This window comes from Puma concolor, chromosome A3 (genome assembly GCF_028749965.1).
Source record: "Puma concolor isolate L17-30 chromosome A3, mPumCon1.1.hap2, whole genome shotgun sequence".
In the NCBI taxonomy this organism is placed as follows: Eukaryota; Metazoa; Chordata; class Mammalia; order Carnivora; family Felidae; genus Puma; species Puma concolor.
In genome coordinates this window covers 37,500,912-37,527,507 of record NC_141669.1, presented here as the reverse complement: position 1 = coordinate 37,527,507, position 26,596 = coordinate 37,500,912, and the positions used below count along the sequence as shown (strand labels likewise).

At 38.1% G+C, this 26,596-nt stretch overlaps 1 protein-coding gene across 5 annotated transcripts in view; it reads left to right on the top strand.

Moving 5' to 3' along the window:
• Positions 1–26,596, top strand: part of ANAPC1 (anaphase promoting complex subunit 1) — a 97,649-nt gene that overhangs the window by 19,837 nt on the left and 51,216 nt on the right. For all 5 annotated transcript variants that reach the window (XM_025927120.2, XM_086700560.1, XM_086700562.1 and 2 more), the window contains 13 exons: positions 1,112–1,202; positions 1,302–1,367; positions 5,366–5,500; positions 9,657–9,797; positions 11,218–11,278; positions 13,625–13,812; positions 14,457–14,531; positions 17,388–17,656; positions 18,887–18,978; positions 19,751–19,899; positions 23,064–23,142; positions 23,957–23,993; positions 24,088–24,158. In XM_025927120.2, coding sequence (XP_025782905.1) covers positions 1,112–1,202; positions 1,302–1,367; positions 5,366–5,500; positions 9,657–9,797; positions 11,218–11,278; positions 13,625–13,812; positions 14,457–14,531; positions 17,388–17,656; positions 18,887–18,978; positions 19,751–19,899; positions 23,064–23,142; positions 23,957–23,993; positions 24,088–24,158 — 1,454 coding nt within the window. The remainder of the gene's footprint in view (positions 1–1,111; positions 1,203–1,301; positions 1,368–5,365; positions 5,501–9,656; positions 9,798–11,217; positions 11,279–13,624; positions 13,813–14,456; positions 14,532–17,387; positions 17,657–18,886; positions 18,979–19,750; positions 19,900–23,063; positions 23,143–23,956; positions 23,994–24,087; positions 24,159–26,596) is intronic.

Below are 26,596 nucleotides of genomic sequence, written 5' to 3'. Positions count from 1 at the left end.
TTTATAGAATCATACAAAATGTATTTTTTTTGTGGCTGACTTCTTTCACTTAGCATAATGATTTTTAGGATCTACCATGTTGTAACATGTATGAGTTCTTTATTCCTCTTGCTGTGTAGTAGTCCTTTGTGTAGATACACCACATTATGTTTATCCATTCATTGGTTGATGGACATTTGGTTTGTTTCCACTTTTTGACCATTGTGAATTATGCCCCGATGAACATTGGAGCAGAAATCTTTGTGTGGACATCTATGATTTCTTTTTTCTTGAAAAAGGAGTGAAATTGTTGGGTTGAATAGTAAATTCATGTTAACTTTTTAAGATACTGCCAAACTGCTTTCCAAATAGGCTGTGCCCTTTTGTATTCCCACCGGCAATCTATGAGAGTCCCAGTCTCTTTATTGTGGACAACATCAGATATTGTCAGTCTCTTTGTAGCCATTCTAGTGGGTGTGAGTGTTTTTAATTTGTATTTCCCTAATGACTTATGATGTTGAGCATCTTCTCATGTGCTTATTAGCCATTCATTTATCTTCTTAGGTAAAATGTGTATTCAGATCTTTTGTCCACTTATTTACCTTTTTATTTTGAAATAATTATAAAACATAGGCAGTTGTAAAATAGTAGGGGGGGTCCTGCATACCCTGCACTCTATTTGCCAAAGGTAACCTCTTCTATAACTATAGTACAATATCAAAACAAGGAAATTGACGTTAGTACAATCTGCAGACCTTATTGTAAACCTTGTCAGTTTTACATGTACTCATTTGTGTGTGTTTGTATGATTCCATGAAGTTTTCCCACATGTTGGTTTGTGCAAACACCATAGTGAGAATACAGAGCTTTTTTATTACTTCAAAGATGTCCCTCATGCTGCTCTTTTATAGTCCCATGCAGCATACCCACCCACCCCCGTCCCTGACCCCTGGTGACCACTAATCTGTTCTCCGCCTCTATAATTTTGTCATTTGAAAATGTTACATAAATGGAATCATACAATATGTAACCATTAGAAATTGGCTTTTTCCAGTCATTAGAATACCTTTGAGCTTGGTACAGCTTGTTGCACATATCAGTAGTTTGTTTCTCTTTTTATTTTAATATTTAGCTGTGTAAAGTTTCAAGAGAGTAATGATAAAACTCAGCTCATCTTTGGCTCCATCACCAACATACACGCCAAGGATGCAGCTCCAGTGGAGGTAAATGCAGGCACATTTCTTGAGAAGTTGAAAATCTTTATGTTTTATAGTTGCCCAGATTGGAAAATAAAATTTTTGTCTTTTTTTTTTTTTTTGCAGAAGATAGATACCATGCTGGTCCTTGAAGGCAGCGGAAACCTGGTGCTGTACACAGGAGTGGTTCGGGTAAGTAATATAGCATTTCATCCTTTTGTACAACAACCTCCTTGATTATTATTTTTTAATGTTCATTTGTTTAATATTTAATATGAGTTACCCCCTGGCTGTAGGATTTGGCAGAAGATTTTTCTAAGAGTTGAAAACATGGTCTCCAGTTTAGGTTGGTTCCAGTTTGGAGGCCTAGGACTCACTGCCATTAGATGGATTGGTGCTATGAACCTGGCACAGATGGGGAACCTTTAATGAGTATGGATGGATTATTAAAAAAAAAAGTTAACCTGAAGTTTTATAAAGGATGTAGTTCTGAGGGGCACCTGGGTAGCTCATTTGGTTAAGCGTCTGACTTCAGCTCAGGTCATGATCTTGTAGTCAGTGAGTTCGAGCCCCTCATCGGCCCCTGTGCTGACAGCTCGGAGCCTGGAGCCTGCTTCGGATTCTGTGTTTCCCTCTCTCTCTGCCCATCCCCTGCTCATGCTCTGTCTCTCTCACTCTCAAAGATGAATAAATGTTATAAGAGACTCTTAAAAACTGAGAACAAACTAAGGGTTGATGGGGGGTGGGAGGGAGGGGAGGGTGGGTGATGGGTATTGAGGAGGGCACCTTTTGGGATGAGCACTGGGTGTTGTATGGAAACCAATTTGACAATAAATTTCATATGTTGAAAGAAAAAAAAATGAAAAAATGTTAAAAAAAAAAGAATGTAGTTTTGAAACTGATGTATGGGTAGCTTTGTTAAGTCTCAAAGTTTTTGTAAAGTTTCATTAAATGTATAATATGTTGGCCATATATATATTTTTTAACAGTTGTGACATTTACATACAGAATAATATAAATTTCACAAATTTAAATTATGAAATTTAAATACGTGTATATAATTTGAAGAATAATGAAATGACCCTTCATGTAACCACTACCGGGTTAAGAACTAGAATGGTGCCAGTATCTTTATAGTCTGCAGGGTGTTCCCTGCCTCCCTCTGGACAGACACCATCCAGGCTTTTGTAATAAATCAGTTCCTTATTTTTATTACTAGCTTTTTTGCAATTATCTACATGCCACTAAGGAGTAAGTTGTTTAGTTTTCCTTAAATTGGAATTTAAAAATTTTTTTTTTTCAATGTTTTTATTTTTATTTTTGGGACAGAGAGAGACAGAGCATGAACGGGGGAGGGGCAGAGAGAGAGGGAGACACAGAATCGGAAACAGGCTCCAGGCTCTGAGCCATCAGCCCAGAGCCTGACGCGGGGCTCGAACTCACGGACCGCGAGATCGTGACCTGGCTGAAGTCGGACGCTTAACCGACTGCGCCACCCAGGCGCCCCAAATTGGAATTTTTATATAAAGGAAATCATACCATATATGACTTCATTCTTTTGTTCAACATTATTATAATTTTTAGGTTTATCTATGTCAATGTGTAGCTGTTTACTCATTCACTGTTACATAGTAGTCCTTTGGTTTTACCAAAACTTTTACCATTTTACCGGCACTAGTATTTGTGTTACTTTGGTTGTTTCCTCTAATAATGCTTTAAAAAAATTCTTACACACATCTCTTAACCTTCTGAGTCTATGCGTATTCATCTTGGCCATGTGGTGCCAAATTGTCATCTGAGGTTTAAGTTGTACCAGTTGTACTGGTCTACAACGTCTCCCTTTACTCCTTCCCTTCAGTGGTGTGTGAGTGTTCTGAACGCTGCTTTACATTCTTGTGAATCCGTAGTTCTGTTTGTATTTTTTCTTCTTCTTTTTTTAAATTTGTCTCCAAATTTGTGCCTTGTTACAGCTGGTTAGAATGGAAGTCTAGGTACCCTTCTTGGCCATTGCTGACAGGGATGAGAGGTGGGGCACAGTTTTTCCCATGGTGTTTGTCTGGAGTTGGTTGGTTATTGTCTAAAAGTTTTCAATCTTGTTAGGCTACTTCTTTCCTGATTCTTGGGCCAGGGAGAGCAGTATTTCTGGGGCCTGTATTTTTTTCTTTTGTCAGTTGTCTTAATGAGATTGTGGTCAGCACCAACTTCTGTGCTACCCAGAGGACAGCCTGAGAACTGAATGGTGTTACAGATCAGTGTTTAGTTCTCACATCTTTTACGGTGTCATTCTTGGTCAGTTTCACACATGGCTCACTCAGAGGCCTGCACAGGATTTCATACACATATTTAAGAAATCCTTTTCTCTGATTCTTTCCTTTCCATTTTTCCTCTCACTTCCTAGTTGGGACAGAGAGGAGTTACTGCCGTGTTATTGCAGGGTGGGGATGGAACATAGTGCCTCACCCACAATTTCTGTGGACGATGGAAGGGGAGAGGTATGCTGCCTTATTATTGTAGAATAAGGATGAAAGCCAGTGCTCCTCCCCCTTCATAGCTTTTGCACACCTTGGGGAGGTGCAGACGGGCTGCCTCTTGGCAGTGAAAGCAGCACTCTGTCCACAGTCTCTGCCCCTACAGTTCCTGATGAGGAGGGGAGGAGATACCACCTAGTTATGCAGGCAGCCATGCAAGATAGGCTTGGCTCACTGTCCCTATGCTGGGGGAGGGACGCCACCTGCAGAGGGAACAGAACTCTGCTCTTAGTCTCCAGACCACAGCTGCTGATAAGGAGGAGCCTGAGGGCAATGGTTTTTTTTCCTAGTGTTTTCCTGGAGTGGGGCAGGCATGGTGAAGATGTTTCTGTCTTGCTTGGTCACTGTTTTCTTGACACTTTGTTTAAAAAGAGCAAGGTTTACCTGGGGCCTCTTGGTTTGCACCTGTGGCCATTTCTGGGTTGCAGGCCCCTTGAGAGCTTAAGACCTGCTTATGGAAAGAGTGAAAGAAACAAAAATGCCTAGGGAATCATCCTAGGTTTTTCCTGTTTCTTTGGCTCCTAGCCAATGTATTCCATTGTGTTAACAATTTTGTGCAGATTCTGTTGTAACTAGTGGGAGGAATAGCATGGAATGTGCTTCCTCCGTGTTTTCATTAACGTGAGGTCTCGTAACATTTTAAAAGTTTTCTTAAAAATGTTTATTTATTTTAAGAGAGAGATGGTGTGAGCAGGGGAGGGGCAGAGAGGGAGAGAGAGTGAGAATCCCAAGCAGGCTCTGCACTGTCAGCTTGGAGCCCAAAAGTGGGGCTCAAACCCACAAACTGCGAGATCATGACCTGAGCCAAAATCAAGAGCTGTAGGCTCAACTGAATGAGCTACCCAGGCGTGCCCCCCGCCCCCCGACCCCATAGCTTTTTAAAAACTTTATATATACTGGTTCTCACTCTCATTTTGGTTTTTAATCCTGAAGATTTTGCTTGGGTGATGTTTATAATTTTATTAGCTTTTGAGTAGTATATTGACATATGTGGATATTGTTACAATTTCACTTAAATTCTGAATATTTCCTTTGAGTCTTGTTGGGAATTTTCAGCCTGTGTGGATGTGAATTTCTGTTGTGTTTTTCCTGAGAACCCCATGGATAGCTAAGATAAAGTTTTTTGAAGAAGAAATATTTGAGAGTTTATGAAGGAAGGCACATTATGAGCTCGAGAGCACAGTTTGGATTATGTTAGATTTAATTTCTGGAGTAACACTCAGCCCACTTTTTTAGCCCCTTGAAAGTAATTGATGTCCATTCTCTGCCTGGAGATTTAGTTAACAAGATTACTGCTTATAGTCTCTGAAAGCTTCTGTCCCTGCTGTCTCTACCACCAATATGGTAGGAAAATGCATAGTATATGGAATTTTGTACAACGTTGTGACTATATTAGCATTCGCCTTCCTTCCTGCCAGAAGGAAGTCATCAGTAATGAAGAGAAGGAATCAGACCAAGAGAAATGATACCAAGATATTTGTAGTTGGATGGTGGAATCTAATACATTACTAAAATTTTAATTCTTTTTGTTTTTTTAGTCGTGTTTGGCGTGTAAAATTTGGTATGTCAAAAGAAATATATGCTTGTGTGCCATAACACTTTATTTAAGGGTATGATACCTTAAAGCCAGTATTTTTGTCCACATCTTTTCATTGCTTACAGGTGGGAAAGGTTTTCATTCCGGGGCTGCCAGCTCCTTCCCTGACAATGTCTAACACAATGCCTCGGCCCAGCACTCCACTTGACAGTGTCAGTACTCCTAAGCCTCTCAGTAAACTACTTGGATCCTTGGATGAGGTAAGTAACGAACTAGGTATCGTCAAAAATTAATAGTGTTTTATTTTATTTTATTATTTTTAATTTATTTTTAACGTTTTTATTAATTTTCAAGAGACAGGGAGTGAGCGGGGGAGGAGCAGAGAGAGAGAGGGAGACACAGTCTGAAGCAGGCTCCAGGCTCTGAGCTGTCAGCACGGATCAAACTCACGAATCACCAGATCATGAATGGAGCTGATGTCAGATGTTTAACTGACTGAGCTGTCGAGGCGCCCCCCCCAAATTAATAGTATTTTAAGGAAGTTTGGTCAGGGGCGCCTGGGTGGCTCAGTTAAGTGTCCGACTTCGGCTCGGGTCATGATCTCACAGTCTGTGAGTTTGAGCCCCGTGTCGGGCTCTGTACTGACAGCTCAGAGCCTGGAGCCTGCTTTAGATTTTATGTCTCCCCCTGTCTCTGCCCCTCCCCCACTCATGCTCTGTCTCGCTGTCTCTCAAAACTAAATAAATGTTTATTTATTTATTTTTTTGGTTTTTAATTCATAAACTTTATTTTTTTTTAATTTTTTTTATTATATGAAATTTATTGTCAAATTAGTTTCCATACAACACCCAGTGCTCATCCCAAAAGATGCCCTCTTCAGTGCCCATCACCTACCCTCCCTTCCCTCCCACCCCCCATCAACCCTCAGTTTGTTCTCAGTTTTTAAGAGTCTCTTATGCTTTGGCTCTCTCCCACTCTAACCTCTTTTTTTTTTTTTTTTCCCCTTCCCCTCCCCCATGGGTTTCTGTTAAGTTTCTCAGGATCCACATAAGAGTGAAACCATATGGTATCTGTCTTTCTCTGTATGGCTTATTTCACTTAGCATAACACTCTCCAGTTCCATCCATGTTGCTACAAAGGGCCATATTTCATTCTTTCTCATTGCCACGTAGTATCCCATTGTGTATGTAAACCACAATTTTTCTTTATCCATTCATCAGGTGATAGACATTTAGGCTCTTTCCATCATTTGGCTATTGTTGAAAGTGCTGCTATAAACATTGGGGTACAAGTGCCCCTATGCATCAGTACTCCTGTATCCCTTGGGTAAATTCCTAGCAGTGCTACTGCTGGGTTATAGGATAGGTCTATTTACTAAATAAATGTTTAAAGAAAATAAAGAAGTTTGGTCAAAAATATTAGTTCTTCCCATGGTTTTTTTCTGTTTTAAAAATGACAGAATTGGAAGTTTAGCTAATACTTGTAGAATATATATGTTTTCAAACACAGATGGTTCAATACACATATTGACCTCCTTTGTGATGTGGAAGGTACTACAGAGATGAAAATAATACATTCTTTTTCATCTAGGAACCTCATAAATTGATTTGGGTGGAACAGACGTACTGTCTGCATGAGAAATGATAATTTAAGGTAGAGTATTGAGACTTACAAATGAGGAAGAGAGAGTAGCACAGCAGGTTTGCCGATAGGGAGTTATATCCTGATGGGTTGATGTGGCAGAACCAGAGGCTTCTATCTGAGAGGTGTGTCTGACTTGGTTTGGACCTTGAGGATAAGTAGGATATCTGTAGATGGAAAGGGTATTTGGGGTAAAGAGGAATCATATAGGCATGGGTGTGGAGGCAGGTAAGTGCTGAACATTTTTTATGCATATTCATACTTCTTTTTTTTTTTCATATTCATATTTCTATCTAGTAGCATGCAAGACTCAAGTCTGTGGAATGAATGAATGCTTATAAAAGTACAAGTAGCCTGGGTGGCTCAGTCGGTTAAGCATCTGACTCTTGATTTTGTGAGTTTGAGCGCCGCGTTGGGCTCTGTGTTGTCAGTGCAGAGCTTGCTTTGGCTCCCTTGTCTCCCTCTGTCTCTGCCCCCCCCCCCCCACCCCTCACTCTCCCTCTCTCAAAAATAGTTTATTTTATTATTATTATTTTTTTAATGTTTATTTTTGAGAGAGAGAGAGAAGAGCCGAAGTGTAGGCTCTGTGCTGACAGCAGATAGCCTGATGTGGGGCTCGAACCCATGAATTGTGAGATCATGACCTTAGCCGAAGTCAGACACTTAACCGACTGAGCCACCCAGGCACCCCATAAACAGTTCATTTATAAAACAAAAACAAAAAAACAAAAACATACAAGTAGCCTGTTGGGTGGGGTAGGGTAGGGAGTGGGTAATAATAACTTGTTTTTGAGTCTATGTGCTAGGCACTGTTCTAAGTGTTTTTTATGTATAAACTCATTTAATCCCTCAGAATGGGTTTGTTGGGAAGATACTGGTCCCCATTTTACAAATGGGTACATAGAGGGATAAGAAGGTTACGTGTCCAAACTCATATAGCTAGTAAATGTTAGAGCTTGATTTATACTCTTACTAACACGCTCTTAAAGGCAGAGAGGATGAAAAGGTTTTTATTCTGAATGCTGTCACCAGAAGATTTTTTGAGGTTTTGAGGATGGAATTATAAATGTTAGGATCTGTGTTTAATTTAATTTAGTTAATTAATTCATTGGATGTTTGTTTATTTTTGAGAGAGGGTGTGCGCAAGAGAGTTCCAGGGGGACAGAGGATCCAAAGCGGGCTCTGTGCTGACTGCAGAGTGCCAGTGTGGGGCTCGAACTCACAAACCATGAGATCATGACCTGTGCTGAAGTTGGACGCTTAACCGACTGAGTCACCCAGGCACCCCAGGATCTGTGTTTTAGATGTTTGTCTTTGAACTGAAGATAGACCGGTGAAATTCTGAGTGTTTTCTGTGTTCATTCAGGAGGTGGGAAGAGGGTTGGAGTTATGGCAGCATATTGGAAAGGAGGGGAGTGACATAAGAGATCTGTAGAAGTGGAAATGGCAGAGTCTGTCAGAGATTGCTTTTGTGCTGTGCTGGGGAGACGTGCTGGGGAACAAGGGTCAGAGTTCTCTGAGCAAGCTAGGTGGATACCCATGCTTACCTAGAAGCCTGGAGAAAGGAGGTCTGTATTTGAGAGACATTTGGGTGCAGATGTGTAGGGGAAGTTCAAAATGAAGTGTGGTACCAGCAGTTAATTGTGTCAGTTAATGTTTAGGTCCTGGTTTTATTTTCTAAATATGTGTAGTGTGGAGCTTTTTCCCTTTAAGCCAGGACATTTGTGGAACATTCAAAAGGGAGCAGGAGAAGTGTCAGAGTTTTGTGTGATTTGGAAGAATTTTTGTCTTTTATAATGTAAAATTGTTCCCAATTTTCTTAGAATTCCATTAAGCTGTGATGGTTAGTGTCTTTGTGGTAGCCATGAGGTGACAAGATCACAGTATTACACATTGGCCAATGGCTTTCCACATCTCTGGTTGACTGTGCACCAGACTTAGATTCAGGACCAGCGGAACTCAGTTTTTGTGGCAGCTGTGGGAGTAGAAGCTTGTATTTTAAATATACTTGATTGGCTGTCAGTGTTGACAAGATATTCACTTAGAGATATCCTGTAATTTGAATTATAGGGACATAGAAAGGGTCAGTAGTTAGGACTGCATGTAATGAGTAACTAAGATCAATTAAGTTTTTTGTTTGAATATCTACAATCGAGCAAGTAAATGTTCTCATATTTTCAGAACAAATATTTGTCTGTAGAGGAAATAACACTTTGTACCTGTCTTGTTTCTTTGCTTTCTCATTGTTCTTTCTCTCTGGGGTCTTAGATCCTCAAGTCCTCTCTGTCTTGGCTTCCCAAGTTACAGTCTACGTGTCTAGCCCTGTAAGATTGCCACAAGTGCTGCTGCCTTCTCTTCCTCTTAGCGGTACCCTTCAGTGCACACTCAACATATCCATACTCCCTACCAAATCCTCGCTAGATACTGCAAATGCCAAGACCGGGAAGAGCAGTGTGTATATAAGAGCAGTGTAAGAATTTCGGGCTACCTCCCTGTGACTCGCTTCTTTCTCTCCTACATCTTGGCCCCTCAGGTCTGAGTTGTCTCCATAGCTCTCCAGTCCTGTTGATCAGATGTTTTGCTATTTTACTGACTTTTTCTAGTTGCTTTGGGTGAGGATCTTTGCCAGCTGAGAGGCACTTCATCGTATCTAGAGCAGAATGATTTTAAATCATGACGTAAAATTGTTGGGTAGACCATGTGTAAAAAAAGGTTTCTTTATCCTTAATTCCTACAAAAATACTTCATATGTGTTGTATTTATGACTTTTTACAGGTTGTTCTATTCTCCCCAGTTGCAGAACTGAGGGATTCTTCCAAACTTCATGACTCTCTCTATAATGAGGATTGTACTTTCCAGCAGCTTGGAACTTACATTCATTCTATTAGAGACCCTGTCCGTAACAGAGTAACTCTGGTAAGTATATTTGTATTAAAAAGATTAGGTAGCTCTTTAAGAAATATGACTATCCCTTGTGGAGAAAAGGGAACCCTCTTGCACTTTTGGTGGGAATGCAAACTGGTGCATCCGCTCTGGAAAACAGTGTGGAGGTTCCTCAAAAAATTAAAAATAGAACTACCCTACGACCCAGCAGTTGCAGTACTAGATATTTATCCAAGGGATACAGGTATGCTGTTTCGAAGGGGCATACGTACCCAATGTTTATAGCAGTGCTTTCAACAATAGCCAAATCATGGAAAGAGCCTAAATGTCCATCAACTGAGGAATGGATAAAGAAGATGTGGTTTATATATACAATGGAATACTACTTGACAATGAGAAAGAATGAAATCCTGCCATTTGCAACAGCGTGGATCAAACTGGAGAGTATTATGCTAAGTGAAATAAGTCTGTCAAAGAAAGACAGATATCATATGTTTTCACTCATATGTGGATCTTGAGAAACTTAACAGTCCATGGGGGAAGGGAAGGGGAAAAAATAGTTACAAACGGAGCGAGGCAAACCACAAGAGACTCTTAAAGAGGGTGGATGGGCCGTGGGGGAGAGGGGAAAATGGGTGATGGGCATTGAAGAGGGCACTTGTTGGGATGAGGACTGGGTGTTGTATGTCAGCCAATTTGACAATAAATTATATTTAAAAATTAAAAAGAAATACGACTTTCCTTTCAAATTTGTCAGAATGCAGAATTTTATCTGAAAAATGAAAGCATTTTTTATGATTTTTAAAATCTCTTGCAGTGTGTTATTTTTTGTACCTTTTTACTTTAAATTCTCAGTTTTTCTAAAGTTTCATTATTAAAAAATTATTGAAAATGGAACTTGTTCAAACAGTTGAATTTTCTATTGACTTTTGTCTTTTCATTAAAAATTAATTTGCAGTGATAGTGACTCTTAGCGTATAAAAATTAGACATTTCATTAAAACAAAAACTTTTGGAAATGTTTTTTAAGTTTTTTTTTTTTTTTTTTGAGAGAGAGGTGGGGGGAGGGAGAGAGAGGGGGACAGAGGATCTGAAGCGGGCTCTGCGCTGACAGCAGCGAGCCCTATGTAATAGGGCTCAAACTCATGAACTGAGAGATTGTGACCTGAGCTGAAGTCAGAAGCTCAACCAACTGAGCCACCCAGGCGCCCTGGAAATATTTTTTAAATAAGCACATTTATAGTTTCTGAAATTTGGAAGTATTCAGTTCTGTTTGAAAAATAATTTGTTTTTTTTTCTTTTTTTTCGAAAAATATTTGTTTTTCATTTATTCTTTGAATTTTGTTTTGATAGGCAAACAGTCTTACAAAGCATAGCATTTTTAAGACATTCAAAGACTTAGAATGCACAAATTCTATTTACTTGCTCCTGTTTATTTCCATTTTTCCCCTTAGGAATTGAGTAACGGCTCCATGGTTAGGATTACTATTCCTGAAATTGCCACCTCTGAATTAGGTATGTTTGAGGTCAGACCTCACTTCCATGTATTCTCAGTTTGTTGAGATTTGTAGTATTTGCTGATTTATAATAGTAATTGGGATTTAAAAAAATTTGCTGTTTTTGAAATTATGGGATTGAATTTTTCACTTTGCAGAGAAGCTGTGAAGAGCTGGGGAGCATTTTTCAGTGTCCACTCTGTGTGGGGTACACTGGTTCTTTTTCTCTTGAGATTTTTAGGTGGAAGAATGCCATGCGGTGAGATTATAATATATGGACGTGCCTCTTGCAAGAAAATCTGAGAAACAGGGAAACCTAAGCAACTAAAATAGTTTTTGTCCTATGTGATGGCTTTTAATCATAAAATAAATCTCTCAGTTGTTACATATATTGAGAAATTAACGTAATTGCCTTAATTGAATAAGACTTAATATTGTCAAAATACAGTCAGACATATTTTAATAAAATTGGAGTCTGCTTAAATTATTACTGAAATACCATCTGGAAAATACTAGGTGGAGAATATTTCTGAAGATAGAATAGTAAAGAAAACCTCAGGATTGAAAGGATTTGTCAATAATTGTAAGTTAAGAAAAGAATGTATAAGAAAATTCACAACATCTATTGGTTTCAAAACCTAAGTGCCAAAGCAAAGCATTGGCAGATTGTGTGTGATTTCTGGAATTTGGTAAGTAGGTTAGAATGACTTTTTCATTTTAGGAAATATCTGTCATTGGTGTGGTAAAATGATACTATGAATAGGTGTAGAGATACCTTGCTTTTCTAACAGGTATTTAGCCAGTAATTTCAAGGTTATGTGCCTTGGAAGTATAAGCCTCAACAAAGTATATAAAAACAAATAACAGATTAAATAAAATAAATGAAAACAGAGTAAAATCTTACTCTTACAGCCAAGCAGAAGTCAATAAGTTTCTGTACTTTTAAGTGTCCTCAGCTCCTCAGGCAGTATCTGGTTTACACTTACTTTGGATTCAACCATGACAAACGTGGTTATTTGGTTTTCTAACATTTATTCTATTTGACTCTAATTTTTGCTGTATGTATACACACATAGTAAATTGATGAGAAAAAGGATATGCTGTTGAGGATGGGCCTGGTGACAATGGGAAAGGAAGAAAACGGTCCTCTTTTGATGTGAGAATGCAAAAACATTGTAGTTTGGGGGCACTTGGTACGAAAAGCAGACCCAGGTCTCTTCACAGCAGTAGTAGGACAGCAGAGCACTGTAACTGATATTTATCCAATGGTGTGGAGTCCGTAAGAAAGGTAGAAATTATGTAGTATTAACTGATCTATTTAAGACAAAAACATGTAGAATGTTTATAAATTGAATGGTGTCAGAAATAATTAAAAGTTACAAAGTTTTGGTTAACAGGAATGTTAACTCATGCAGAACACTTTAACGGTAGGTAAGCATTGCTATTTGAGGTGGCATATATTGAATATTACATATTTATTGAAGTATTTAAGCAGTATTTTATATGAACTTATTCATGTAGAAATTGTGTTTTTGATAGAATGATCTTTATTGTCCAAACTAGAATATATTTTTTAAAAAATTTATGTATTATTTTTGAGAGAGAGAGAGACAGCACGAGTGAGCATGAGTGGGGGAGGGGCAGAGAGAGGGGGAGATTGAGGATCCAAAGATAGCACTGTGCTGACAGCCAAGAGCTTGATGCAGGGCTCGAACTCATGAACCCTAAGATCATGACCTGGGCAAAATTTGGGACGCTTAACTGATTGACCCACCAAGGTGCCCCAAACTGGAATCTTTTGAGATCAAAATGGGGAGCTATTAATAATTGCCCGGGCAGTGAATATAAATCAGTTTGTCTCAGGTAAGCTGGACTGTTGGTTTTCTATTTCTGGTCCACAATTAGCAAGCGGAAAGGTGCCCTGAGACCTCTTGGAAGTCCTGTTGAATTTAGTAGTTGTTTTAAATTTCAGGGGGCGCCTGGGTGGCTCAGTCGGTTAAGCGTCCGACTTCAGCCAGGTCACGATCTCGCGGTCCGTGAGTTCGAGCCCCGCGTCGGGCTCTGTGCTGACAGCTCGGAGCCTGGAGCCCGTTTCAGATTCTGTGTCTCCTTCTCTCTCTGCCCCTCCCCTGTTCATGCTCTGTCTCTGTCTCAAAAATAAATAAATGTTAAAAAAAAAAATTATAAAAAATTAAATTTCAGATGATCGGCAAGGTAATGTTTGCTCCCTCTTGGTCTTTAGTGACAGTTCCCTTTTCAGAGTAATTGGCCCTTACACAGAAGTAGTTAGAAAACTTTCTTACTCAAAGGGAAAAAGAAATGCCCGCATGGGAAGCATACTAAAATTATTCTTTACTTTTAATAGTGCAAACATGTTTGCAAGCAATTAAGTTCATCCTGCCAAAAGAAATAGCTGTTCAGATGCTTGTCAAGTGGTACAGTGTCCACAGTGCTCCAGGAGGACCCAGTTATCACTCCGAGTGGAATTTATTTGTGACTTGTCTCATGAACATGATGGGTTATAACACAGACCGCTTAGCATGGACCCGAAACGTAAGTATACATAATTGGTTTTTTTTCCTGAGTTATTCTGTTATTACTAATGTAATTTTTGCATAATTGGTAATACAATATTTAGAGTACATAGATCAATTTACTAATAGGTATACTTTATTTAACAAAACGGAATACTACTAACGCTTATCGTGTCTACTATATGGTAAATCAGATGTCATTTAATATTTAATAACATTTTACTAGTAATTATAATTATTGAGTTTTTATAACATGGTAAAGCATGTTTGGCTATAATTTCTCATTTCATCTTTATAAAACGACTACAAGTTATGCTAGGATTAGTAGTAATCATCTTGGTTTTATTAATGTAGAAACTGAATCACAAAGAAATCACAGGCTTGTGATTTGCTCAAAACTGGATCTAGACTGTGTCTTCTGATTCGTGGCTTATTTTTGTTCTCTGTAGCCCAGATTGTTTTCACACACAAATTGCTTGGTCTGTGGGGAGGAAGGTTTGATTTGAGGGCTAGTTAGAGGGCTTTAGCCCAAGTATCTATTCTCTTTCATTATGCAAAATTAGTTTCCATAGTTGATGAAACTGATTTCTAAATTCTTTAAGTTGACCAGTTGACAGTGATACATTTATATGAATTTGCTTCTCTTTTGGGGTTATCTTTCAGTTTGACTTTGAAGGATCACTTTCCCCAGTCATTGCACCCAAAAAAGCAAGGCCTTCTGAGACAGGATCTGATGATGTAAGCATTATTATTATTATTTGCTAATAAAAATTAATTTGTGGGTATTTGTACTATAGTCTACAGAAGTGGTATTCTTATTGATTTACATTTCTCACACCTTTTGCTTTATTTTAATACTGAATAACATTTATTTTGAAGGGCAGGATATGTTCTGTTTTCTGTGGTTATTCATTTACTTTTGTCATTAATGATCATCTAAAAATTACTGAGCATGCATAATGGTCCATGATTTGAGTTTGCATTTGTAGATGTTTTACTGCTCATTAATCCTCTAATTTAGGTTCTCAGTCATATTAGATTCCGTGTATTTTTAGTGGTTCAAAAAAATTTTTTTAATTGAGGTATAATTTACATAAATGAAATGCTCAGATCTTATTACAGTTTGATCAGCTTTGACAAATGCGTACTCATGTAACCCACTCCCCTTTCAAAACTTAGAACATTTCCATTATTCCATAAAGTTTCCATGGGCCATTTTTAATCATTCCCTTACTCTAGAAACAACCACTGATTTGAATTCCAGTATATGCTATTTTTGCCTGTTCTAGAACTTGATATAAGTGAAATAATGTGGTACATAATCTTTGGTATAAGGTTTCTTTCATTCAGCGTGGTGTTTTTGAGATTCGTTCCTGTTGTTGCAGAGCTCAGCAGTTTGTGCCTTTTTCTTGCTGAATAGCATGCACATACTGTAGCTTGTTTATCTGTTCTCCTGCTGATGGGTACCTAGGCTATTTCCGTGATTTGACTATTACGAATAAAGCTGCCACCAGCATTCAGTGACAAGTGTTTGTGGACACATATTTTCATTTTTTATGGATGAATACCATAGTGAAATTGTTGGGTCATTGCTGGTTCCCAAATTCGTTGTCCTATGTTCCTACATTCCTACATATGAGAGTTCCTCTTGTCCTTTATCTTGGCCAACATTTGTAGTTGTCTTTTTAATTTTAACCATTTGATTGTGTATAAAGTTGTTTCTCTTAGGTTTTAATTTTTGCCTTTTCTTGATGACTAATGATGTTAAACACTTTAATTTTTAAAAAAAAATATTTATTTCTGGGGCGCCTGGGTGGCGTAGTCGGTTAAGCGTCCGACTTCAGCCAGGTCACGATCTCGCGGTCCGGGAGTTCGAGCCCCGCGTCAGGCTCTGGGCTGATGGCTCAGAGCCTGGAGCCTGTTTCCGATTCTGTGTCTCCCTCTCTCTCTGCCCCTCCCCCGTTCATGCTCTGTCTCTCTCTGTCCTAAAAATAAATAAACGTTGAAAAAAAAAAATTAAAAAAAAAAATTTATTTCTGAGACAGAGACAGAGCATGAGTGGGGGAGGGGCAGAGAGAGAGGGGGACACAGAGTCTGAAGCAGGCTCCAGGCTCTGAGCTGTCAGCACAGAGCCTGACCCGGGGCTCGAACTCAATAGACTGCGAAATCATGACCTGAGCCGAAGTCGGACGCTCAACTGACTGAGCCTCCCAGGCGCCCCTTCTTTATGTGCTTCTTAGTGACCAACACATCTCTTTGCCAAGTTTCTGCTCAAATCTATTATATATTTTTAATTGGATTTTTAAAAATATTTATTGAGTTATAGAAGTTCTTTATATATTCTGGATATGAGTTATTTGTTGTGTACGTTTGGGGAATATTTTCTCTGAATTTGTGGCTTAATAATGTCTTTGGATGAGCAGATTTAAAAAAAATTTTAGTTACTCATTTTATCAATTTTTTTACTTTAAAAAAAAAGTTTTTTCTTTAATGTTTGTTTATTTTTGAAAGAGCTTGAGTTGGGGGGGTGCAGAGAGAGAGAGAGGGAGATGCAGAATCCAAAGCAGGCTCCAGGCTCCAAGCTGTCAGCACAGAGCCTGATGTGGGGCTCGAACCGCAAGCCGCAAGATCATGAACTGAGCCGAAGTCAGACGCTTAACTGAGCCACCTAGGCACCCCTCCATGTTTTACTTTTATGGTTTGTTCTTTCTCTATCTGGCCCAAGTGTTTAGTTTTGTTTTTTGAGAGAGGGTACAAGTGTGTGAGGGGCAGAGAGAGAGAGAGGGAAGTGGGGCTCATCTGGGGCTTGTGCTTTTACGCAAAGCAGGGCTTGTACTCACCCACAGTGGGACTTGAGCTCACCTGATGTGGGGCTTAAACTCGTGAACTGTTGAGATCATGACTTGAGCTGAAGTCAGATGCTTGATGACTAAACCACCCAGGTACCCTGGTTCAAGAGTTTTTAAATTAGAATAACACACTGTATTAAGCCTTGGAAAAGCATCAGGAAATTCTAAGACCTGAAAATAGCATAAACTATATTCTGTCAATGCAATACAATAAATCAAAGTAGAAACCAAAACAGACTCAGTACTTGGAAAATGTAGCACAATCAGTCTGAATATAAGATTAAGTTTATTAGGTTGTAATGCTAGCCCCAGCATTTTATAAACATAGAAAAATACACTAACTGGATGTAAGTAGACTTCTCCCCTCAAAACACAGATAAGTGTAGTGGTCACTAAACTTGCCTGTCTGCACTTCCTGCCTTTCATCCTTTACTTTTTGCTTCATAGGAAATCACCTAATCACCTGGTCTTTGTCAGTCTCTATATAAGTAGTGGGATTCTTCCTCCATAGTCCCTTTCCTCAAAGGGCACGACTAAATTTTTTCAAATGGGTTTTGAAGTGGCTTGTCTTAATGTCTGTTACTGACATCTGGAAGTTGCTTAGCTTATTTTGATGTGGATCCTAATTTTTAAGTATTCTGAGTTTTTTTTCAACTTAGTGTAAAAATAGAACTTGAATTGTTTTAATGATGGCCTTACGAGGAGGTGTTATTTAAAAAATTAACATCTTCTTCATTTTTCTCAGGACTGGGAGTATTTACTGAATTCAGACTACCACCAGAATGTTGAGTCTCATCTTTTGAATAGATCTTTATGTTTGAATCCTTTGGAAGTTTCACAGATGAAGGATGAAGATTTTTCACAGAATCTCATTCTGGATTCCTCTACACTTCTGTTTACTCATATACCTGCGATTTTTTTTGTTCTTCACCTTGTTTATGAGGAGCTGAAGTTGAATACTCTAATGGGAGAAGGAATCCGTTCACTTGTTGGCCTTCTTGTTCAGTTGGCAAGGTAAATATTGTTTGTAGCTTAGAAAATGCCAAGAGGTCCTTAGAGGATATGATCTCAGCCATGAATATCATAGAGGAACCTTGAAAATAAATTTCTGAAGTCTACCTTTTTGGGAAACCAGAGCTTTTTCTATAGACCACAGAAATGTTTGAAGGTACTGGCTGTGAAAAAACCTTGTGGGCTGTTAATGGGGTTCCTCGTCTTTGTCCTAAGATTAGTGGGAGGTCACAAAAGTTATGTTAAACAGCAGATGTGATGTGCTCCGCTCTTCATTTTGACAAGATGACTGGCTACACTGTGGTGGAAGTTCTATAATAACACCTGGCTGTTTTGTAATAATACCGACAATCAAATTGGAGATACAGTTAACACGATCGTAGTTAACATATGTAAATTGTAGGTGTTATGATTTGATAAGGAAACTTGTCCAGAATTGTCTCTAAGAATATGAATGTTGTTTGCTGGTGTGGGCTCTTTTTGCTGTGTTTTTGTTGTCTCAGTCTGTCATCATCCCTGTCTTTGAGACTCTTGTAGTGTATCCATGATAAGATTGTTTTTGGCACTGGATTCTAAAGGTCACATTTAGGTGTTGTTTCAGCCTTTGTAACCCTTGGTGATATAGAAAGTTGAATTTTAATTGAAATGTCAACTTCTGAGTTAAGATTATAGTACATTTTCTAATTTCTCTGATCTTCCTCAAGATTCCGAGATTGTTTTCTGAGACGTGGCAGTTTTAATTGATGGTCGCTTTCTCTTATGACAAATCATTACTGTCATGGGAAATTCTTTTTGTAATGAAATGATTTCCAAACCATAATCATGACTTTCTGAAATAAATAATGTTTTATAGTGTCTTACATTTTAAAAAAGGTGTTTTTTACATATATATATTATTTGATCTTTAAAACTTCCGAGTGGGAATTTCCCTACTTTCTAGAAGAAAATACTGAGGTTCATAGAGATAACTTGCCGAAGATTACAAAACTAATGAGTAATAGAGGAGAAACTAGTTTTACCCCCATAAAATGTATCTAGCAAAAGGAGTTTGGGTTGCATATGTCATACTGGACACTTTCAGTTCCAGAAATAGAATAAAAAGACTCTAGATTTGATGATCTTCTTTGTCATAAGTTTTTAAACTGAAAGGTTGAACTGGTGAATCCTAACTCTATGGGGGAAAATACTTTAATACCTTTCTTGTGATTTCTTTTTTATATGGTGTTATTTTAGGGATTTAAAATTGGAGCCTTATGTAGATCATTACTATAGAGATTACCCAACACTTGTCAGAACTACTGGACAAGTGTGCACAATTGATCAAGGTAAGTGTTTGTGCCATTAAAGTTTTTCTAAACAGTGAGTGACTTTGCTTGTATCTTTCTGGGGGAATAGCCGAAGATATATTTTTTACCATTAGTCTCTTAAGTCAGAGGTGGTATCTTTCCACTAAGTAGGTTTCAGTTTGTACTGTTTGATCTCTGACTGGTAGTAAGAGATAACATTAATTTTCATGTGTGGGAAAAATTTTACCCATCCCTAAGTGCTAAGGAGGCTTTGCCCTAGATCTGTCCAATTAGTAGCCACCAACCATGTTATTTAAATTAATTCATACTGAAAACTCAGTTCCTCAGTTGCGCTAGCCACATTTCAGTAGCTACATCAGACTAGTGGCTGCCATATTGGATAGTGTAAGTATAGAACATTTCCATTACCGCTCTTTTATCCTAAACCTTGAGTTATAGAGACTCAAGATTGGGGCCCACTTGTTAGAGTGGACTCCTCGGTATCTCTTGTTTTCTCACCATAAGGATTAGGGCAGAAATTTTAGTTAGATTCTTTATATGCCTTGAGTACAAGGATTTGCTAAATTTCAATGCGGGATGGGATAATATAGTAGTCATTTAGATTCTACATATTATAATATAGTCCGTTATTTACTGTGGCAGAAAACATGAAGCATTTTGGAGAATATGGGAAAACGTTATTCTGATTGTTTCCAAATGATAGATTCTGTTGATCAGTTTCCCTGTAGAATAAAATGGTATTGTCTTCATGTAGTCTTGTGTCTTTATAAACATTTGTTTAATTCTAAAGGTCAAACAGGATTTATGCATCATCCATCATTTTTTACTTCTGAGCCACCAAGCATTTATCAGTGGGTGAGTTCTTGTCTGAAGGGTGAAGGAATGCCGCCCTATCCTTACCTCCCCGGAATCTGTGAAAGAAGTAGACTTGTAGTCTTGGTATGTATTGCCTAACTTGTTTATTTTTTTTTTTAAACTTAATTTTTAAAATTACACAAAAAATTTAACTTTTTCATTTTGTGTACATTTCTGTGAACTTCAGCAAATGTATAGATTCATGTAATCACCACCATAATTAGGACACAGAATAGTTTCATCACCCTGCAAAATTCCCACATGCTTTTGAGATTCATCCAAGGTGTTGCCAGTGTCAGCAGTTCATTGCATTTAATTGCTAAGTACTAGTCCATTGTGTGAATGTTTCACATGGGTTACCCATTGACCCGTTGAAGATATTTGAGTTGGTTCCAGTCTTTGGCAGTTATGAATACAGCTTCAGTAAACATTCATGTTTAGGTTTTAGTGTGAACATAAATTTTCATTTCTTAAGGATAGATACCCAGGGGTGAGATCAATGATCATATAGTAGTTTTCAGAGCAGCTGTACCATTTTCCATTCTCACCATCAATTGTGAGGGTTTCATTTTCTCTACATGTCAGTGATTGGTATGGTCATGATTTTTATTTATTTTATTTTAGTTTTTTTTGAGTTTGTGCATTTTTTTTTGAGAAATTGTGAGCGTGAGCATGCATGCGAACAGGGAAGGGGCAGAGAAAGAGAGAGAGAGAAAGGGAATCCCAAACAGGCTCCACACTGTTGGTGCAGATGCTGATGTGGGGCTCGAACTCACGAACGATGAGATCATGACCTGAGTTGAAATCCAGAGTTGGATGCTTAACTGACTGAGCTGCCCAGGCGCCCCGGTCATGATTTTTAATTTTTGCCATTCTGACAGATGTGTAGGAGTATCTCATTGTAGTTTTAATTTGTATTTCCCTGATGGCTAATGATGTTTTGAGAGTTCTAGATGGGAGGTTTTGTCAGCTATATGGATTGTAAATGTTGTCTGGTTTGCAGCTGTCCTGTCTCATCATTTTCTTAATGTTTCTTTTGCAGAGCAAAATGTTTAATTTTGTTGCATCCAGTTTACCCAGTTTTTCTTTTATGGATAGTACTTTTGGTGTCTAAGATTTCATTGTTTAACTTCAGTTCACAATTAATTTCTCCCAGAAGTTTTATAGTTTTATGCTTTACACTTAGATCTAGAATCCATTCTGATAATTTTTTTTTAATAAGATGTGAGATTTAGGTTGAGGTTTTTATTCCATTTGGATGTCCAGTTATTTTTAACACCATTTGTTGAGAAGACTGTCCTTTCTGTATTGCTTTAGCACTTTTATCAAAAATTAGTTTGCCGCATTTTTGTGGGTCTGTTTCTGGGTTGTCTGTTGTAGTTTGTTGATCTGTGTTTCTGTCCACACTGTCTTGGTTACCGTAGCTGTATAGTAAGTCTTAAAATTGCTTTGTGTGATTCCTCCTTTCATTATTATTCTTTTTCAGAATTGTTTTATTATATGCATGTATGTATCAAGTTTTTATTTAAATTCTAGTTAACATACAGTATAATACTGGTTTCAGGAGTAGAATTCAATGATTTAACACTTACATACAACACCCAGTGCTCATCGTAACAAGTGCCCTCCGTAATACCCATCACCCATTTAACTCACTCCCCTGCCCACCTCCCATCCAGCATCCCTTATTCAGTTAGTTCATGTCTGAGTTCAAACCTTCAGATACAAACAAAGGACTTTGGTAAAGGTGAGTTCCTTCACGTTCCCATCCCCTTCTCGCTGGAGCAGCCTGGGTCCTTTGTGGACCTTTCCAGAGACGGGGCCTTCCCAGGCTTATTGGAGAATTTCATGCTTTTGTTTCCTCCACAGATATCACTGCACTATAAATGTCTATGTACCCTGCTCGTCTTTTCTTTTATTCCACATCTTGCTTTTCTTCATGTTGAGAAAGGCTTCAGAGCCCCCATGACTCTGAAACAGACATGCAGGAGAGTAATTTTGCTTTTTTAAAAAAAAAATGGTAGTCAAATATACATATTTATATATGTATTTATATGTATTTATAATATTTTAACTATTCTTAAGTGTACAATTAATTCAGTGGCATTAAATATATTTATAAAATATTAAGAGCAGGTTTAGGGGCGCCAGGGTGGTTCAATACATAAAGCGTCTGACTCTTGATTTCAGCTCAGGTCATGATCTCATGGTTCATAAGATCGAACTCCACATTGGAGTCCATGCTGACAGCATGGCCTATTTGGAATTCTCTCCCTCTCTCCCTCTCGCCTCCCCCTCCTCTCAAAATACATACATGAAAAAAAACCTTCTAAAATATTAAGAGCAGGTTAATTCCAGAACTTTTACATCCTTGATGCTTATGTGGAAACATTTAAGTGATACCACCAAATATGTTGGTACTGTCCAACTCTGCTGGATGGGGGGAGACTTGATGTGTAGCTAGCCACAAAGGGGAGCCAGAGAAATAAGAATATATCAAGTTGGTCAGCCTCCAACTTAAATTATGTTAGTCAACTTGTAGATACTTGTATTACAACTTTTCGTTGTGAGATATGATGTCAGTTAGGTTCAGGACTATGTCATTTGCAGTGCTTGTATTGGTTTAGAATATAGGGTTTTTAAGATTCTCCTGCATTATAGTAAAATTTTAATGGAATTGTGCTGCTTTCTTTGAAAAGAAAAAAAAGCTTAGTGCAGGTGCAGATATTGGTAGTAGCAAATACTCAAATGAGAACTTTGAAGGCCAAAGTGAAGGGTGTGGGTTAGGGTTCACCTAACCAGAAACAACCCAAGTGTTTGTCAGTTTATGAATGGAGAAAGTTTGGTACATCTGTGTAATGGAATACTACTTAGCAATAAAAAGAAACCAACTACAGACGCACGCAGTAATGTGAATGAATCTCAGAGGGATGCTAAGTTGAAGAAGTAGGACACAGAAGCTTATATAATCTAAGATTCCATTTATGTGATATTGTTGAATAGGCAAAACCATAGGGAAAGAAAACAGGAGTTGTTTCCTGTGCTGGGTGTAGGAGGAGTAGATTGATTACAAAGGGTGCAGGGAGCTTTTTGGTGTGATAGAAGTGTTCCACATCATGATTGTAGTAGTGATTGTATTATTGTATGTTGTCAACACTCAAAGCTGTACACCTAAAATAGGTGAATTTTCCTCTGTGTAATTATACATCATTCGTTTGAAAAATCATGTAAATTTTCTCCTTATGCAGAGTATTGCACTCTACATACTTGGTAATGAGAGCTCTGTTTCTGATGAATCTTCACAGTATTTATCCAGGATAACTATAGGTAAGTCAGTGTAATGTTAGACTTCCCAAAATGAATTTTTTTCCCCCAAAACACAGTTTTACAAATGTTAATATCAGAATTGAGATTAAAAAATTAAAGATTTCCTAAGTGTTCTAGAGGCCATGTCTTGCCTCATTTTAGTGGTGGCCTTTTGCACTGTTCTTGTCTGTGGTTTATAGCTAATTTTCAGAGACCAGGAGTACTTCAGATCTAACAAATTTTACATTTTTTCAATGTATGTAAAAAGGACGTATTTTATTTTATTTTAATTTTATTTTTTGTCCATAATCTTAATCTTACTGTCTTCAGTATCCCCTTTGCAAAGTATGGTAACATATTCAAAGATTCCAGGAACCAGGCATAGACATCTCTGAGGACTATTATTTGGCCTACCACAGAGTATTAATTTACATTTAATGAAATTATTGACATAATTGAGTTTAAGTCAGTTATTTTTATAAGTTTCTCTATTCAGGTTCTGTTTTAGTTGGTGTGAGCCTCTGTACTAAATGTACCATAAATTAAGTGGCTTAAACAACAAACTATTTCTCACAGTTCTGGAGGTAATGAAACCCAAGATCAGAGTGCCAGCGCGGTCATTTTCTGGTGAGAACACAGATTCCTGGTGTGCAGATGGCTATCAAAAAAGGACTATTTTGGCCTCAGGGAAATTATTATACTTTCCAGCCTGCCAGAGGACTGCTTACTTTTTTTTTAGGAGTTGTTTGAATTTTCATTTCCAAGTGTCTTCTGTTATATGTTCTCTTTATCAGGATAGCTATCAAAATAAAATTTCCTTTTCATTGCCTTTTAGCCCCCCAGAAGTCACAAGCAGAACAAGAAGAAAACAGGTGATTTTTATTCAGATAATGCTTTTATATTAATATAAAACATTATTGCATCTTACTATTCTTTTTAATATTTTTGTGTTTTATTCTCTTACAGGTTTAGTTTCAGGCATTCTACATCAGTTTCTAGTCTAGCTGAACGATTAGTCGTCTGGATGACTGATGTAGGTAAGGTAGTCTTTGTTACTTTTTATGTGTCTTTGAGATACTGGTGAGAACCCCCTGCTTTCCCTGGACACCTCCTTGTTCAGTAGGCCGTGCTTCTTCACAGCGAGCTAGAACTGGGAAGCAGGAGAAGAGAGGGACTCTCGTTCTATGAAAGGATCCTGCAGGACCAGTGTTATGGCACTAAGCCTCACTTCCTTTCCCTGACCATGTCATACCTTCCGTATTATAATACCTAGTATACCAGCTTTTCTCTCTTGATGGGTCAGAAATGTTTATTTGCTTCACCTTAGGCCAGTTAAAGCTGTAGCTATGTGGACTGGCCTTAGAATGGAGAACTGTAATCACTACACGTACAGACTTGAAGCCGTTGTAATACTCAGATATCAGAAAGTATTTCTGGCTAATTGTAAAGTAATTGTACAAACACTATATTGAAGAATATAGGCTAGTGGTTTAGGCTCCAAGATGAGGATATAGCTGGAAAGAGGGAAAGGGAGGAAAGGAGTTCCCTGTTCTCTTTTCTCAAAGCCAGTGCTCTTAGGATTTAAATGGAGTAAAATACTAAAGACCTTTTTTTTTTTTTTTTGAAAATAAAGAACTAAAAATTAAAAAAAATTTTTTTTTTTCAACATTTTTAATTTTATTTTTGGGACAGAGAGAGACAGAGCATGAACGGGGGAGGGGCAGAGAGAGAGGGAGACACAGAATCGGAAACAGGCTCCAGGCTCCGAGCCATCAGCCCAGAGCCCGACGCGGGGCTCGAACTCACGGACCGCGAGATCGTGACCTGGCTGAAGTCGGGCGCTTAACCGACTGCGCCACCCAGGCGCCCCAAGAACTAAAAATTTTAAATTATGGATATGAAGATATAAAAAATGACAATGTTATAGTCTGTTATAAAATAATGGTGTAATGAATATTACAGGATGTCTGAGTTCTTATTTAAAGAGTATTCTAAACGACTTAGTTTTTCACTGTTGTTTTAAATATGCTCTCATGAAAATTACAATATTATTGTATAGTATTACAGATAAGATACCTGTGCTGAAAAATATTAGATGAGTTAGTTCGGTCCATTTGTATATCATATGATATTTAATAAAAGTGTTATTCTCGTAGGAGGGAACATTTTTACCTCAATAATTAATCAACTTCCAATATTAATAAATAATATATAATAGTATAAAATTGAGAAATTCGTTATAGGAAAAATAAATTTTAATTTACCTAAGGTCTTGAAAATTTTATGTATGAAGTATGGTATAATATAAAAGAATGCATAAAATGTGTATGTTTAGAGGTCACCTACCATTATAAGTAGAACATTGCTAGTGTACTAGAAGGCCCTTGCATGTCCATTCCGTGTGATATCTTCCTCTCACACAGCCTACTGCTGCAGGTAACCACGGCCCTACCAAGGTTTTTTATTACCTTCCCTCATTCTTTTTTCTTTTTTCTTTTTTTAAATGCTTATTTTTCAGAGAGAGAGAGAGAGAGCAAGGGAGGGGCAGAGAGGGAGACACAGCAACTGAAGCAGGCCCCAGGCCCTGAGCTGTCAGCACAAGCCTGATGTGGGGCTCGAACCCACGAACCGCGAGATCATGACCCAAGCCAGTTGTTCGCTTAACTGAGCCACCAGGCGCCCCGTTCCCTCATTACTTTCATAGTTTTATCATCTTTTTTTTTTCAAGTGTTTATTTATTTTTAAGAGAGAGGGAGAGAGAGAGCATGAGCAGGGGAAGGGCAGAGAGAGAGGGAGACACAGAATCTGAAGCAGGCTCTAGGCTCTGAGCCTTCAGCACAGAGCCGGATATGGGGCTCGAACTCACAAACTGTGAGATCATGACCTGAGCCGAAGTTGGATCATTAACCAACTGAGCCACCCAGGTGCCCCCATAGTTTTATCATCTTTATCTGTTGCTTAGTGTTGTAGGTCTTTGAACTTCATATAAATGAATGTAGATATAAATTATTTTTTTCACTCAATTCATCTGTATTAACTCATGTAGCAGTAGATCATTCATTTTCACTACTCTATGGTTTTAATATATTCCAGTTTATTCTATTGATGATAGCAGTTGGGCTGTTTCCTCCCTACCCTTTTTTTGTCATAGCCAATAGCATTGCTAATCAGTATGTTAATACTTGTGTCCTGGTGCACATGTACACAAATTTCTGTATGGCTGTTAATGGACCATAAGGGGTGGACCTATGTGTACATGCTGCGTGTTTTCCAAAGTGATTGTACCACTACCAACTGTGGATGGGAATTACTATTTTTCTACATAGTTGCCAACACTTGGTGTTGATTTACTTTAATATTTGTCTGTCAAATGAATGAAATTATATATTTAGTAGTTTTTAATTTGAACTTTCCTGATCACTCAGGAAATAAACCATCGTTTCATATGTTTATTGACCATTTGTGTTTCTTTTTT